Here is a 17,587-nt window from a genome sequence, read left to right as displayed (position 1 = left end):
TTCCTTTCAGGGTACAGACACGCCGGTTATTTCGTGTTCTTTTTATAGAACCACGCGCCAGAAATATCGAATTGTGATAGAAATGAAAAGTGGATAGTATCTATTTATGAAAAATGAACAAACATTTTTGGAATTGATAGTGTAGTATAAAGAACATCATTGATATGTATCTAAAAAGTGTCCCAATTTGGGTACAGTGACGTTATAACGTACGTCTCTGTAATCATTTAACGTTACGTTTAAAGAATATATTGATTTGCAGCCCCAGAGAGAGACAGATGTTTAACGTTTGTCCTGTAATTATTATTGTGTTTGGGAGATGCATATTTTTTTTAATCGCTCGTTATTTTTTTTATAGAAAGCTGTCTCTAAAAACGAGCTTATATAACACTTTTTAGGGGATTTTAAACAAATGTTTGATGGCTGAAAAATGGGGTTATGAAGAGGGGGTGGGGGCGGATCCCGTCTTTATCACTTCAAACTGCCTTGGTCGGGGTTTTTTTTGGGGGGGGGGGGGGTCGGGAAACACACATTAATATTGAAAATCTACTTCTTTATTTTACAATAAAGAAAAGCGTCAAGTTAAGAATAGAAGATTTATATATTATATATGCTATCTAAGTTCGTGGTTGGATAAATTGTATCTGAATTTCATTGCATATCTTATATAAACTACAATGTATGCGTGCGTTCATATCAACTTGTAAGATTCAGTTTGTGCGCATGCTTCATAACATACATATACGCGTGTTTAAAAACATCAGAATCTGACACTGTTCGTATGTTCCTATGATACAGTATAACATGCAGATCCATTGACATCATCAGCCGGGTCCATTAGTCTCCTGACGTTTCAAACCTTGTCCCGGAACGCTCTCGTGGTGATGGCCTGGGTGGACAGTGGCGATCGACTCACTGCCTGCAAAGGATGACTTCCAGTCTTTCTCCTCCCGCCCGCTCTACTGTCAGCATGTTTCGCGTTTTGAAGCCTCGTCTAATCTGCGAACGACAACTTTCTTGCGTGTCTTCTCCGCCAAGCCCAAAGTCTGAACATATCTTCGAGTCCATCTTCCATGGGATACAGCCAATGGGCCACCCTTGCTTCCTACAATGTTCCATGAGTTCTGTATAGTTACTCTCTTAGATCGTACTTCTCAAAATACAGTAAGCTCGATGACTATGGCCTGTCTGGTTTCGACAAACCACATCACCGCATCGTGATGTAACGCTGCCTGCATCACGTCCAAAAACATTAGTTTTTTCCCTGGTCTTCTTTCATCTACCATGACTTGACCCTTTTAAGAATGCTAGTGCTGCTGCTGAGGCTCCCTGCTTTTATCCGTGGGAAGTCCCCAAGTGGAATGTCCCTTCCTCATCGCCACGTGGTTCCTTCCGGTGCTGCTCAATATCTCTACTGTTGAACTCTCAAAGAGACATTTTTAAATATTTCAATTCCTACTCAAGTTGGACTCAATGCAACTACCAAATGTAACCTGTTTCATTTAAGGATTGAATCTTGCTTTGGTCGAGTTCATGGGGTGATGAATTGGGTTGGTCTTAAAACAAATTTAAGGAACTGCGAAGCAGTTCTTGTTGAATTTTTTTAAAGACCAATTCAATTCATCATCCAATGAAATCGACCAAAGCAAGATTCAATCCTTATATTTCAATCAATGTGGATGTTTTTTTTCATCTTGCGAAGTCCATTCTGATCGTTTGTCTCAGGTTCTGGAGCTTGTGCAAGTCTACGTATTGACGTAATGTTAAAATATATAGTCCGTTCAGTAATTTTGTTTCAAGAAACATATAGCCTTTTCTCAAAGGACTTGTGTCACGCGCGTTCTGGTATACGTTTCTTCTGTTTTACCTGTCGGTAATCCTTAATTATATTATTATATATGCATGTTGTAAATTTTGCCAAAATATGGATTTGCTTTCAAAGATATGATCTTGACTATGTAAAGGCATCTTCAAGCGATAACAAGCGTTTCAAGTTACAAGTGGACAGACAAAATATTTGACTACACCTGAAGTTATACTATTTTACTGAGTTATGAGGAATTTAATTTTTCCGATCAAAGGCGTGTCACAGTTGTGCTTCAAATCCATTATTATCATAATTTTCTAATTCCTAACGACCCATCAACACAAAAGTGTCCGATAAAGAAAGCTTCAGATTCAAATATGGGTGTTCAAACTGTCTCTCCATACAATAACTGAAGTAAGTGTCACCAGAAGATATCTATTAGTTGTTTGCATTAAAATACACATACAGAATCAAATTTCAGTTCGATTTGTGGAAAAATATTTGCGTTATGATGATTTTTCACTTAACACAGAATTCTACTAATTTCTCGTTTACGGAAAGTGCTGACGGCTCCCGATTGATTCCAGAGGATCTGTAACGGCCCATACTCTTTGTTCTGTTCTCCAGTTACCAAGCGGGTTACGAAGGTCTCTAGATATTTGCTCCATTGTTCATTTATTTATATAAGCTTCACTTCCTATAATCTCTCAGCGTGTTCTTCATAGGAAAGCGAGATAAAAACATATAGGGTTGTCCATTTGAATGTGAATAATACATTGTAAATTTATGTACAATTAATCAAGTAATCCTACCCCTAAACATGACCCATATACCGATTTCATTGGAACATTATTTATGTATTTATCATTTTGTTTTTGTGTGTGTTTGTTTCTTTTAATCAATGATAAATATCCACTTTGTAACAGAATCAAGTCTACCTTGGGGAAAATGCTTTATCCTCCTCTTTGGAATTTTACCGACTCTGAAGTATGATATCCTTATATTATAAGTTTCATTGATCGAGCAAAGTTTAGGAATATAGTAAGATCAATGGACTTATATAGGCCCAATTCTGACATAGGTGCCAACCAGTTGCCTCAAAATCACCACATGGCAAAAATATTGAACAATCAATATGGCTTAAAAGCATTTTCAAGTTGAAGATGTTAGCTTATAAGTTACCTTAAACAGATAGAAAAGGGTACTATTAGCTAATCTCATAAGCAATATTGGTTTATGAAAATATTTAAAAGAATAGCGGTACGACACTGGATATGTTTTAATTTTCATATAATACTTATGTTGCTTTCCCACACAAACAAACATCAACTAGAGTTGGCAAATGGGGCTGATTTGCAATAATTTTTAAGTCCAAATTGTAACGAAATCTCAATAAAAAAGGCAAAAACAGATTTAAAATAATTTTAGTATCTCTTCTTTGCATGCCCCAAATACTGACAATGCCATTTATGGTAAAAGATATTAACCAATGTGTTCAAACTCTTGGCAAAATTGCAAAGTCAACCATTCTAAACAACAAAATGTTTATTTTTGTATGGAGTTAGTCCGACTACTAAATGTTTTTATTAGAGAAACTGTTATAAAATTGTTATTTTCTACAGTTATAAAACTTTTAATGATATAGAAAATTTCATATCCCCATATACTAATTGTGAACTTTGGGTTGAGAGAACATATTCTACTTTTTATGAATATGAAATAAGTATTGTTTCCCTGAATAAAGGGCTGTGTTATGATGCTAAAAGATTTAATAATCGGACATAAAAGAAAACAACTATGAGCAAGAACAGTTTGCTCACCCTGAATGTAGCTCTTATTTCAAGATAGAAACGTATCTTATCCAAAGTAGCATTTCTACTAAGAATTTTACACACCAAAAAAGTTTGATAAGCTTTTAAACATTTGCCTGTTTTTCGCGTATTTTTAAAGCTCAAGTTGCATAAACAGGCATATCATTCAAAATGGACTTGGACTGCAAACATATTTCTATATCATCCTTGCTGGCCTACATTAAAGCATGCTTATCGCTCTTGCGTGAATATATATTTGTCATGTGTTCAATAAAATGATACACTAATATTACTTTTGTGATAAGCTACGTGCAAAAGCAAATACATGGATGTATCTCTAATTGGAGAATGTTAATTAGCCATATTGACAGTTTAGGTTTCTTCAATACATGTACAGTGATTCCTGTGACAGTTTGGCAAATCCAGTAGTTAAGTTAGTAAAACAAGTAATTTCAGGTTTTCTCATCACAAGGTTGACTTTCCCCAATATTGGTTTTGTTTTGTAAGAGTTCTTTTCTGTTGCATGTGCAGTGGGCATTCACATTGACTATATATGAACCACAACTGAAAGTAGGTCAGTAAATGCTTTATAAGATTGTTGGATAGAAGGTCATGTGCTAGCGCCGAAGAGCGAAACCACTATCTCTATGGTGGTTAGATTTCCATGAAATTGGTCCTATTCCCTGAAAACAACTTAAGATACTTTCAAAAAGTGTGTAGTGAGACGTATTTCCAGAGAGAACCAGAAATATCGAAGCTCCAAATTTTTAGTACATATATATGTTGCGAAAATATTTTTTGTCAATTTTCCGGCCTTATCGTGCTAATCGTTCAGTGGAGCAAGAAGAACATTATTTTTTTTATGTTTTAAAGAATATAGATTTTCAGTATAAAGAATTACTATTAAGACCCAAAAAAAAAATTTTCGACGGTTTCAAAACGGTAATACCCCCGGTTAAATTGTGCTGTGAAAATACACGGTACGGGGTACAGGGTACATGGTACAGGGAACAGGTTTATTTTCATGACGGAATGGTCTGACAGTATTGATATTTCCAAATGATTTGTTATTCCCAAATAAACTAAATAAGTCTCGCCATTCGTCAAAAGTGAGATGAAAACACGTACGCGCATCAGTTTCACTTTCGTTTTCTGTGTTTTCAGAAAATAGATTAATGACGCTACATCAGATAATGAACGCTTGCCATTGCAAGGAAGAACCTCTGATTCAACTTGAACCCATAACAGAACAGAACGGATCCGTTCATTTATAGGAATGGAGTCGAGGCATAAAGGAAGGGAGACATAAATTTACAAAATGAATTTGGTGGTGCAGTGTTGCTTGTGTATTTGGCCTAGTGTTTATTCAAACCATGAGTAAATTGATCAGTCGGCACTGTTGAAAATTGCATAGCGGAATAACATAAATTTAGTCTAGTCAATAGCTAGATAGCTAGTATATGGCACAGTGACCTAAGAGTTTGTTACAGATATGTTTATGCCAAAACTAAGGTGTACAGAGTTATTTTACTTGTTTTAAAGATTAAGATCAACTTTCATTAAAAACGCCACGCTCACTGAATAATGATACTGAGATATGTTTGGTGTGGCATTTTTACCGAAAATGTGTTTATTAAACCTCTTAAACGTGTATATTATTACTGGAATACCTTAGTTTATTGTAGGTCCAAAGATATCTGTAGCAAACTCTCATGTCCCTGTGGTATGACTTGTCGTTCAGGTTCCTGCACAGTGCATCGCTCTACCCTGGTTATGGTAGGCGCCCTTTAATACTTAATAGCGTGACGTTCATCGGCGTGTTACAGCTGTAGCTTTATAAATTTGGAACTGTTGGCAGCCATTGCAATTGAACATGGACGGCCGTTTACAGACACGTATTGAGGTTGCTGCAGCAGTATTGCTGGTGTGTCTGGGTAAGTATTACAAAACAAGTATACAATGTATAATGTGTTTTGAATAATTCAGGGCTACTGCTTATATTAGCTACAGCAATCCAAAGGCGCACACAGATATCGGTTACTACTACTACTACGTATACTAGGTCTCGCTCATGTCTACTTTTTTGTTATGGTCTGTGCGAACTAAGTCAGCAAGTGATCCGAAAGCTATCAATTTGTAACTCATTAAAGACTTGTCTTTTATGGAACTCCAAATCGCAAGGCCAGAGTTCTGTGGGACAGTCTGGACACACGTCCGCGAACGTTAGGTTTAGTCATTTTACAATACAATGCAAACCCCCATCAGGAATTAGATTATATTGTCCGTGCGCATGCCCCCATTTTAACACCATTGGTTGAGACAGGTAATAAATGTATATATACATGTATTGAACTTCACTTTACTTATTAAAAAGACAGGTAACAAATTTGGTCTAAAATAAGGCATTAAGGCTGGTATACCTTCATAAAAAATAGTTCATTTACCATCATTGTAATATATATATATAGGCTAGAATACTAAGAAATGACACCTTGTAATGCTCATTTATATTCCTATAGTCATACAGTACAAATGTACTTAATTATATCCCCCAAACAAACTTTGAGGACATATAATTGCTTTTGCTCCATTTCTTCTTCTTATTATTTATTATTGGTCAGCCGGACAGCGGCCTTTGATTGGTCGAAATTTAGACAAGTATATATAAGTATGGCATTACCAAAACAACTGCGGGGTTTGTTTTGCGATTTAACAAAATGGCTGCCATTTCCTGACCTCTGATTGGTCGAAATTTAAATATTGTCCGATTTCGATCAAATTTTTGTATGTAGGTGAAGCTTAGATTTCACATTTCAACCAAATGGCCGCCGTTTTTTCCCCCTCTGATTGGTCAAAATTTAAATACTGTCTGATTTGGATGAAATTTGGTGCATAGGTGTAGTATGGCACTACAAATACAACTGCAGTGTTTGTTTTGTGATTTAACAAACAAACACCGCAGTTGTATATGTTTTGTGATTTAACAACACGGCCGCCATTTCCTGTCCTCTGATTGGTCGAAATTTATATATTGTCCAATTTTGATCAAATTTAGTATGTAGGTGTATCATAAGACAATGATCTCTTCCGTAGCTAAGATTTCACATTTCAACAAAAATGGCCGCCAATTTTTTCGTCTAATTGGTCAAGGTTTAAATACTGGCCGATTTGGATGAAATTTGGTGCATAGGTGTAGTATGACACAATACATACAACTGCGGTGTTTGTTTTGTGATTAAACAAAATGACGGCCAATTTCTGGCCTCTGATTAGTCAAAATTTAGATACTGTTGGATTTTAAAAAAAAGGGTATATATATAGAGGTAAATGGGGGCTGAAAATAAAACAGCATATAATTTGTTACCATAGCAACCACATGGATTCTTCTGATTGGTCGAAATTTAGATATATTGTTCGATTTTGATGACAATTGGTATATAGGGGACTGCATATTCAATCGCATAGATATCGTTGCCATAGCAACCACACAGACACTTCTGATTGGTTGCAATTCAGAAATTGTGCGATGTCACTCAAATTTAGTATGTACAACTGTATATTGTAAGTGTATTATGGCATTGCAAAACCTTTTCTGATGCATCTTTGCAACTATGGGGGCAGTTTGGGGCCCCATTACAATTAGTACTTATTTACCTTACTACATTGTATAGCTGTTGAGAAGCATGCATTGAGTTGTATATTTCGTAAGTTATCTGCACCAGTGTAGATATCTAAATATAATTGGATTGTACCTGTCTTTAGTTTAATTGGAGATGTCTTTAATGGATTGAATCTATAATCCTCAATTCAATTGTGGTTAGGTATGGGGTATATACAGTATATAGCTGTTATTAGCTTTAGGTATTAGCTATACTTACGTTTTGTATCTTAATACAGTTGAAATGAAGGTAAATACAGTATCTTTATAATTAGTAATTAGCTAAAGGTATTATCTATACCTATCCTCAATTAAATTGAAGATCGGTATTGGCCGGGTTATAAAATTATATATCTTAATAGTTATAAGCAGCTATAGTTCATATTACTGAGCACATCAAGGTGATTTTGCTGAATACGTGTACCTAAAATAGTATTTAGAGTTGGAAAAACATTTGTTTATTTTATTGTAAAGATTAAAAATGTTTGGGCTATAAACACTGCTCATCTGTGGTATTAAACAGCAACATACATTATACAGTGGTCTTAAAGATAAAACATTGTTTGTAAGGTGAAATGACACATACAAAACTGTCTGGCAGAAAAAACAGCATTTTACATGTACAATACTGGTATCGACTACCACCTGGTATGGAGAACGGATAGGGTACCTACTTTTGTTCTTAGGTATTGCTTACCTCCAATTTATTCATGCATATAAAGGCAAAACAGGTAAACAAGTGTATCCACCTGGTATGGGGAATGGATAGGGTACCTACTTTTGTTCTTAGGTATTGCTTACCTCCAATTTATTCATGCATATAAAGGCAAAACTGGTAAACAATTGTATCCACCTGGTATGGGGAACGGATAGGGTACCTACTTTTGTTCTTAGGTATTGCTTATAATTAATTACCTCCAATTTATTCATGCATATAAACAGGTAAACAATTGTACCTAATTTACCTTATTTTATCTTTAAGACCACTGTACAATGTATGTTGCTGTTTAATACCACAGATGAGCAGTGTTTATAGCCCAAACATTTTTAATCTTTACAATAAAATAAACAAATGTTTTTCCAACTCTAAATACTATTTTAGGTACACGTATTCAGCAACATCACCTTGATGTGCTCAGTAATATGAACTATAGCTGCTTATAACTAGTCTTAAGTATTCATTGGGGGATTTTGATCAAACTTCACACAATTACAAAGGACCATATTAGCTCGGACAAGTTCGAGTTTCAGGGTTGTTGGGTCAAGGTCCAGATCACCGTTATTATTTTTAGAAAATCCTTGTCAGAACTCTAGCGGCTTCATTCTTTGAGGAATTTTGATCAAACTTCACACAATTACAAAGGACCATAATACCTCGGACATATTTGAAAAAGCATGTAATTCAAACATCATGGTTTAGAAACATTAGGATATATACCTACAGACAAAAAAATACTTTTAAGTTCAAAGGACCGTAACGCTGTTAAAAGGGCAATAATGAACTGAATTAAACTGGATAAGTACCACGTTATTACACGTTGGTGATGATATTCACGTCTTAATCACCCTTGCTAGTAATTGATTTAATACCACAAAAGCAGCAAAAAATATAACAATCATTTTATATATATAATTCATCTGTCATAATACAAACATTACAATTTCTTGTATTATTATTACATTAAAATCAGTAACAAGCTAATTGTATACTTTCCATTTTCCCAAATTAACACCAAAGGGCACCATTTTTATAAATCATTACAGTGTTATAGCTAGCGGGAGGCGATAGGGGACATGTATTGCTTTAGCAATACTCAGTATGCTTTTTCTTTTTAATTATATACCTTCTAGCAGCTGCTATTTATTATAATGTTGATACAATTCTGTTCTTTGGACAATTTTGTTGTTCCAATTTTCGGCACAAAATGGGATGGTTATTTGTCAGATTTTGGGGTTGTACGATTACTGTGTGTTGAATTTTCTGTACAATTTGATGCCTGCATTTAGATTATTTTGGTAAATTACAAGTAAAGTTTAAGGTGGCTCCACACATCGTCATCAGCGTCCATTTTCGTGACGTACTTCCGGAAAAAGTACAGCTCGGACTCGATTATCTTGATCGAAATGTGCTTGTACACCGTGTCATCATTTCCGTATTGGGCATTCAATATCGTAGTGCAAATTATAGTAACACCTGGGCCGTTTTCGTTTAAACGGTCAAACCGATCAGCCCACTGTTGTTCGTTTATTAAATAAGGGCGGACCTAGTAATCTGATGCTGTTTTCAGGCGAGCCTTGAGAAAGCCTTGCAAGGCCTGCATACACATTTGCAGGTCCGCCAGGATTTATACCCAAAATTGTTACATTTATAAACGGTCAAACCGGTTGCTCCACATAAACAAACAGGCCCCTGGTAAACAATAGTACACGTGTGTGCCGATGATATGTCAACACCCGATATCGAGATTTTACTGGGAAATGAAGCTTTCCAATTCATAGACATAAACAGACTCATGGAAAACAGTGACATGGGACCAAACGACCTCAAGAAGGTCATATAGGAAACGCATGGAATGCGGACCTACCAACCTCACATGTGCATATCACGTGCTTACACGAGTTCATAAGCTCAAGGTCGTTATGATTTTCGCTGTAATCGTGTTTACAAATGTAGTCTACTTACTCTGTGAAAATAATGTTTTGTAAAATATCAAGATACCTATGAAATGCATATGTGAGTGCACGTGAGAACGGCATACCATGCGATAGCCTCTGGTCACATATGTACCTGACATATAATTATAAATATACCGTGTGAGTTAACGGACTGCGGAATGATGTCCAAAGTGTACATGACTGAGGGTAATTTGGTTCCATTAAAGAACAATAAGTTGATAATTTTTATATCATATTTTTGATTTATTTCCATCATTTTTGTTATATGTAAACAGAGACAACTGTCATTGTGTAAATGTCACCCCTCTGCAAAAAGTTCTGATCTTTTTCAAGGAAGATAACTCTCACCCGGATCGAAGTGATTGTAAAATGTAAAATAAATTATTATAAAGTCATTGTTTATATTTTGTTCAATTTCCCGTTCTCTATGTATAGATCTTTGTGTCCTGTTTGCTTTTAGCTTGTAGATAATCACTTTTATCTGTACAAATTCAATTAAAAACACTTTGTGTAACATGTGTTACATATTTTGCGATAAATAAAATATTTGTAGGGTTAATTAGAAATGCTTCTTTTCATTTTATTATTGTTGTTATTGTTCCGAACAATGCCACACACACAAAAATCCGGAAAATATTAAAATTGATGAAAATTCAATTTTTTGGTATTTTTTCCAAAAAAGTCCCCAAACTATCGGAATGTTAAGATTTTCATAAACCCAACTCTACATAGTTGCATAACCATTATATGAAAGTTTCAACGAGTTTTGCTGGTTAATTGCGAAAGTGTGGAGCCACCTTAAAGTAATAAAATGTACTTGAAAGCAATAGCATGTAAAATGTTGATGGGTCCAGTCTTAGTTGAGTGTAGTTTGTCATCTACTATTGTATAGCCTTTCTTAACCAAGGTATTTTTCTTAAAACTTATATAGGGTGTAAATAGTTTCTCCTACAAAGTATAACAAAGAGGCCGCAGCTGGTTGGCTAATTATTATGGACATGATTGTCAACGGTTTTTCGCCCTGTTACAGTATAGTATGATGTGAGTTGTATTCAGATTCTATAAATATATAGCCTTTGTATTTTGTCTCGCATGGCTGCACAGCGGAGCTCGCATGCACACTAACCTGTCGAGGTGTATTGTTAAGGTTCAACAAGCCCCCTTATAGATGCTGTAGTCACTGAAAATTTCAACCCCCTGATAAGTCATATTCAAAGACCTCAATTAAACGTTGAAAATTATATATGTAATTTGTATATATAGAACTTGTACATTGGCTATACAAAAAATACATAGCCATGTTAACGTAGTCGAAAATAAGGCATTAAGGATGATGCCTTCATTAAAATAGCTCATTGGACTTATAATATTTCAATCTCTTTTGGGACCCAACTGAGTGCTAAGAAATGACCCATAATTTAAGGTTTATTTATATACCTAAAGGTCATGCAGAGCTTATTTCTCTTCTACTAGCTGTTGAGAGGAGCACCGACCTCAAATAGTGATAGATGTTGCCATGCAAACCACTAAAATCATAGTAAAATCCCCTGGTTATACATTTTAGCAATAAATAAATAAGAAAACAAAGGCTAAGTAACCTTGATCGATAAATGAACTTTAGATGATGTGCCATTTGCTCTAGACATGTTATAAACATTGAAGATCAAAAGCAGAATAATGTTTATTATAATTCTAGCTTGTTTATATCAACATTAAATGTTAAGAAAAAAAAAATCCAATACAGATGTATGCTACAAGGATTGACCTTGGGGTCTGGCTCATTCATTTGCATATTATTTGGAGAATATTTTGCCATGATTGTTTAGATATCCAGGTTAGCGATACAGGCCCTCTGGACCTTTTTTTTTTTATACTTTTTTAGCTCACCTGTTCTATAGCTTATTAAGTATATCATTAAGATTATGTAAATAATATTGTGTAACTTCTTATTTTTTTATTCAACAATTTTCAATTAAAGCAATGGTAATATAGCACACATTTTACCTCTTTCGGAAGTAAACGACTGTTTTAATTGATTTCAGTCCAATTAGGAGAGAGTGGTGAGTGTTGCAAAGCCCACTACAACATCATTGGGAATGAAGTGTCCAACGAACAGAAATGGTGTGACAATTACTGCTGCTTCAACCTCCTCAAGTATGACTGTTGCGATAACATCCTGCTTCAGGCACCTGTCGACATGAGGATGGACTTCTGTACAGCCTGGTTCACAGCACATTGGTGAGCCCAGAAACAAACCTGTCTCTCAATTTTGTATTTACTAGAATTTAGTGGGGTTTTTTAAGATTTAAAAAAAAAAAAATATCAGCTAAAATATAGTAACGAGTGACTGGTAATGTGTTGGCCCTATATGACAGCAGTAATCACAAGGAACTGTCTAATCAAGACAAGTCAACAGTGGTTCAGTTCCAGTTGATCAGTTTCTTTATTTCCGAGAGCTATTCAACTCGTAGGTTAAATATCTAACAAATTACAATTACATCATGTAGTGCACGTTCATGTACAAGAGATTATGTACGGATACACATTTAAGTTAATTAAGTGGAGAGTGAGCTTACAATTGATTTCTCAACATTTTCTCATAGCACAATGTAAATATTTTCTGAGATTACACAATTCTTTTACTTTGTTAGTACATGTACTCAAATTTTTGTTAACTTACGTAAATATATTAGGTAGGGCCTCTGAGATAGAATCAAATTTTGTTTACAATTATGTAAAAATCTTTGTTCTATGTGTAGCCCTCCGTGGCCTTATTAAGGCTTGGAAAAACAACTTCTTAGACATTTAAGGGTGTTCATATTTTTAATATCCACAGAAAACCTAAGAACAGAAAGATACGAAACTATCACTAACAGTTACAATATACATAGTTTACTTTCACGTAACGAATACGATGGACATGACTACATATGATATCACATTGACACATACATTACAACATGACATTAATATTTAGTGTTATGGTAACTTCTGTTACACAGGGCTGACCCATTTCAATATGTTGTACATATATATTATGAACATTACATATATTATCATAAACAGCTTATTAGTTGTTTCTAACCGGAATTCAAAGGAATTTTGTCAGGCATACAAAATATAAATGTGTGTCATGTTTTGTTTGCCTTTAAAGCTGTTTCATTCCTACATAATGTACAGTCTGTGAATGCCATATCACCACAGTTCATTGTTTAAATGATGTCACTTGTATCATATAATGGCTGCTCTTTCACACAACATGTAATGTTAGACCAAAATGTATATTTATATGAAAACTTTGGTAAATCAGTGTTTTCTTGAGGTTTATAAAAAGGGGAGGGTAGAGTTGGTGCAATTATTTAGGCAGAAATTCAAAATTTAATGGGTTTGCGGGGATCAGTATCACTGATATTATGTTAGTGTTGTTTGTTATAGTTGACATGTTGTATGTTATAGTTGACATGTTGTATGTTATAGCTGACATGTTGTATGTTGTGACTAACATGTTGTATGTTATAGATGACATATATTGTATGTTATAGTTGACATGTTGTATTTTATAGCTGACATGTTGTATGTTGTGACTTACATGTTGTATGTTGTGACTGACATGTTGTTTGTTGTGACTGACATGTTGTATGTTGCGACTGACATGTTGTATATTATAGTTGACATGTTGTATGTTATAGATAACATGTTGTATGTTGTGACTAACATGTTGTATGATGTGACTGACATGTTGTATGGTGTGACTAACATGTTGTATAGTGTGACTAACATGTTGTATGGTGTGACTAACATGATGTATGTTATAGATGACATGTTGTATGTTGTGACTGATATGTTGTATGGTGTGACTAACATGTTGTATGTTATAGATGACATGTTGTATGTTGTGACTGATATGTTGTATGGTGTGACTAACATGTTGTATAGTGTGACTAACATGTTGTATGGTGTGACTAACATGATGTATGTTATAGATGACATGTTGTATGTTATCGATGACATGTTGTATGTTGTGACTAACATGTTGTATGTTGTGACTAACATGTTGAATGTTGTGACTGACATGTTGTATGGTGTGAATAACATGTTGTATGTTATAGATGACATATCTTGTATGTTATAGTTGACATGTTGTATTTTATAGCTGACATGTTGTATGTTGTGACTTACATGTTGTATGTTGTGACTGACATGTTGTCTGTTGTGACTGACATGTTGTATGTTGTTACTGACATGTTGTATGGTGTGACTAACATGTTGGATAGTGTGACTAAGATGTTGTATGGTGTGACTAACATGTTGTATAGTGTGACTAACATCTTGTATGGTGTGACTAACATGTTGTATAGTGTGACTAACATCTTGTATGGTGTGACTAACATGTTGTATAGTGTGACTAACATGTTGTATGGTGTGACTAACATGATGTATGTTATAGATGACATGTTGTATGTTGTGACTGATATGTTGTATGGTGTGACTAACATGTTGGATAGTGTGACTAAGATGTTGTATGGTGTGACTAACATGTTGTATGTTGTGACTAACATGTTGTATGATGTGACTGACATGTTGTATGGTGTGACTGACATGTTGTATGTTATAGATGACATGTTGTATGTTATAGATGACATGTTGTATGTTGTGACTAACATGTTGTATGTTGTGACTGACATGTTGTATGGTGTGACTGACATGTTGTATGTTGTGACTGACATGTTGTATGTTGTGACTAACATGTTGTATGTTATAGATGACATGTTGTATGTCACAGGTATATACCAGTGTTGATTGTCCTGGCTATACTAGGAGCTATAATCACCTGCTGTGTTTGTTGCTGTTGTGCCTGCTGCCGCAATCGCACTTCTGGAGCAGTCTTGATGCCAGCTGAGCCACAAGGTTTGTTTTTTATAACTTGTTCATCATATTGCTATCCTGCAGAGAATAGTCAGAATACATTAAACACATTATACAATTAGCCTCATGTAATATCGCCAATAGTTGTGATGTTACATNGGGGGGGGGGGGGGGGGGGGGGGGGGGGGGGGGGGGTGTCATTGATATGATGATAAATTTGATATGATCAAAAAAAATCTTTTGTACCAGATGAAATATAAATTACTAGGCATATTTCACAATCTTATAGAAAAAGAAAAAAAACTAATTTTTCCTAAATCAACCTGATTGCACATCATTTTAAAATCAAATTAAGGAAATTATACATTTCAAAAAGTCCTTCTGAATTTGCTTATTCATGTATACAATAATTTTGTGCCATGGTGAATGGGTAACAACATATATAAATACCCTGAGATACTTATAATCCCCACAACCATATACAATAACCATGCATGAAAGTTCCAATACAGTAATAGGCTATCAGGTTTGGCCTCAGGGGACATACTCCCTGGGTCATAGTAGGGAAAGGGTTCTGATCCCCACCCTAGGACTATTATTAAGAAAGCTCACTCAGAGGCTCTTGAAGATTGCTATAAATTTTACGCTTAAACTTTCGTTGCAAATATTTACCTATCTAACCAAATTTTGTTTGGGAAAACACTTTATTTTAGCTCACCTACCCAAAGGGCAAGTGAGTTTATGTCTTGATGCTACTAGTCCTGCACAGCTTAGTGGATTTTGACTAAATTTAGCCTGGAGCATCCTTGGGTAAAGGGAATTATTTTGTGTAAACAGAGAGTCCCCCCCCCCAAGGGAGGGGGGGGGGGTTGACTTAATAGGGGAAATTGAGCTAAATCCTTAAAATACTTCTCCTTCTGAATGATTGGAGGGATTTTAACCAAGGGTCCAGAGCAACCTTGGGCAGAACAGGGGACTCAATTTTATATAAAAGGTGCAGTGGTTGCCAGAGAGCAGAGAGGTGTGACCAAATAGGGGAAATTGTGGTAATATTTAAAATCCATCTTCTTAACTTTGATTGGAGGGATCTTAACCAATTCTTGTGTAGGATGTTTTTTGGAAAAGGGGACTCAATTTTGTATTCGTGGAGGGTTGCTCTATGGTGGCATATGGTGGGGCCCGATAGGGGATATAAAGATTAATGTTTAAAACCACTCAAATTCTATGGGGCGGAAATAAGGGATCCAATCAAATACAGTTGTATTATAATTTATTCATCGTCAAGATGGTCAGTAAAATATTACTGAAACATTTAGTTCTGTAGCTATACAACAGTTCTCACACCTTCATTGTAAATTATAGGTATGCTGGTTGTGACCCATCAGGCACAACCAAATGACCAGTCGAGCAGTCCCGCCAACCCTTTCAACACTGGTTACGTACAGTAAAGGACCAGGAGTTGACCAATGTAACATCTCAGCCATGTACACCTACCAGATCGTAGTACAGGGATCACCAACTTATGGTCAAGCAAATCAACACCAAAATGGAAATTGTGTCAAAATTCAGAATTTATGTCCACTTCGGAAGACATTGGGCTGTTTCACTGAACAGGAGCTGAAAACGTGACTTTGAGTATAAATCTGTAAGATATTTAAAGGAATATTCTTGGACTAATTGAGTCTGATAGATTGACTTTAGATCATGATATTATTTAATATTGAACTCTTGCAGTATATGTCATCAAGTAATGTTCACATAGAAATTAATACAATAGCCATGGGGTATATTGGAACAAGATTGTTTTTATCTCATTTTTTCTTTACATTTGATGTTGTTTGTAAACATGCACTTGAAGGTTTTGAAGAATTCCTTTTTAGTTCTATTTGATCATTTAATGTTGCTATAAGGTTTGTGATGGTTGTTATTAGTGTAGTTATCTTTGTTGATTTAAATGTTGATTATGTAGTGTGAGATTATGTTTTGGTGGAACAAATTCCTTTCCCATACTCCACTGGTCAGTTATACAGTAAATTGAAGTTTATACTGACATGTGTTTTGAAGACCTGACATGTCCCTAAATGACCAATCAAACCCAATCAAACCCCTGCCGTGTTGGTTGATTAGGATTTATACCATGTCTATAAGATTATTCTAAAACATTTTATATGAGCAGTGGCAAAAGTGTAAAAATTTGAAGAAGAAAAAAATCGTTTGATGGGATATGAATTAAGAATAATGATCAGTTTAGTATCTTCTCTCTCCAATAACACCTACTGGGTGTGGGGGGTGCATGTGTGTGAGAGGAAAACGAATTACAATATTTTATATATTTAAGCATTGTACATATATAGCTACCGGAAATGGAAGAAGACTGATATAGGCAAAGCCTGTTGTCTTATTCTTTTGTCAATACTGTTCAAATATCTCCTTTAATGTTAACTTATATGTTTGTATTATATATGTATTGTCAATAAAATACTTTTGAAATGGCACCTACTTAAAATAGAAAAAGAAAAAAACATAATTTGTCATTGCCTAACACATGATTTGACACTTTGAGTTGGAAGGTGTCATAAAACATGACGTCATTATACAAATGTGATATCTCAAAGAATGTAATGTCTCTTCTGGAAGGATAAGAACGCAGTTTGTCAGATAAAACATATCACACTGAACAGAATTGAAGAAATCGATAATATTTATGGTAGAAATTACGATGACAGTATTTTTTGTTAACATTTTTGACAACATTTTACATCAACACTG

At 35.0% G+C, this 17,587-nt stretch overlaps 1 protein-coding gene across 1 annotated transcript; it reads left to right on the top strand.

Moving 5' to 3' along the window:
• The first annotated feature begins 5,412 nt into the window (after window positions 1–5,412).
• Window positions 5,413–16,671, top strand: LOC110445791. Its single transcript, XM_021490580.1, has 4 exons — window positions 5,413–5,552; window positions 11,995–12,190; window positions 14,736–14,860; window positions 16,181–16,671. Exons 1-4 carry the CDS (start codon window positions 5,492–5,494, stop codon window positions 16,264–16,266), a joined length of 468 nt encoding a protein of 155 aa, XP_021346255.1. The 5' UTR covers window positions 5,413–5,491; the 3' UTR covers window positions 16,267–16,671.
• The last annotated feature ends 916 nt before the right edge of the window (window positions 16,672–17,587 follow it).

Source organism: Mizuhopecten yessoensis, unplaced genomic scaffold (assembly GCF_002113885.1).
Source record: "Mizuhopecten yessoensis strain PY_sf001 unplaced genomic scaffold, ASM211388v2 scaffold2369, whole genome shotgun sequence".
Lineage (NCBI taxonomy): Eukaryota > Metazoa > Mollusca > Bivalvia > Pectinida > Pectinidae > Mizuhopecten > Mizuhopecten yessoensis.
Note: the sequence above shows the minus strand (reverse complement) of the source record. Positions and strands in the feature narration are given on the sequence as shown.

Bases quoted from the DNA above. Each gene is read 5' to 3' on its own strand.
- LOC110445791 (XM_021490580.1), top strand. From the start codon at position 5,492: ATGGACGGCCGTTTACAGACACGTATTGAGGTTGCTGCAGCAGTATTG. The intron at 12,191-14,735 runs GTGAGCCCAGAA...TGTATGTCACAG, and splicing joins GCCTGGTTCACAGCACATTG to GTATATACCAGTGTTGATTG. The intron at 14,861-16,180 runs GTTTGTTTTTTA...TGTAAATTATAG, and splicing joins GATGCCAGCTGAGCCACAAG to GTATGCTGGTTGTGACCCAT.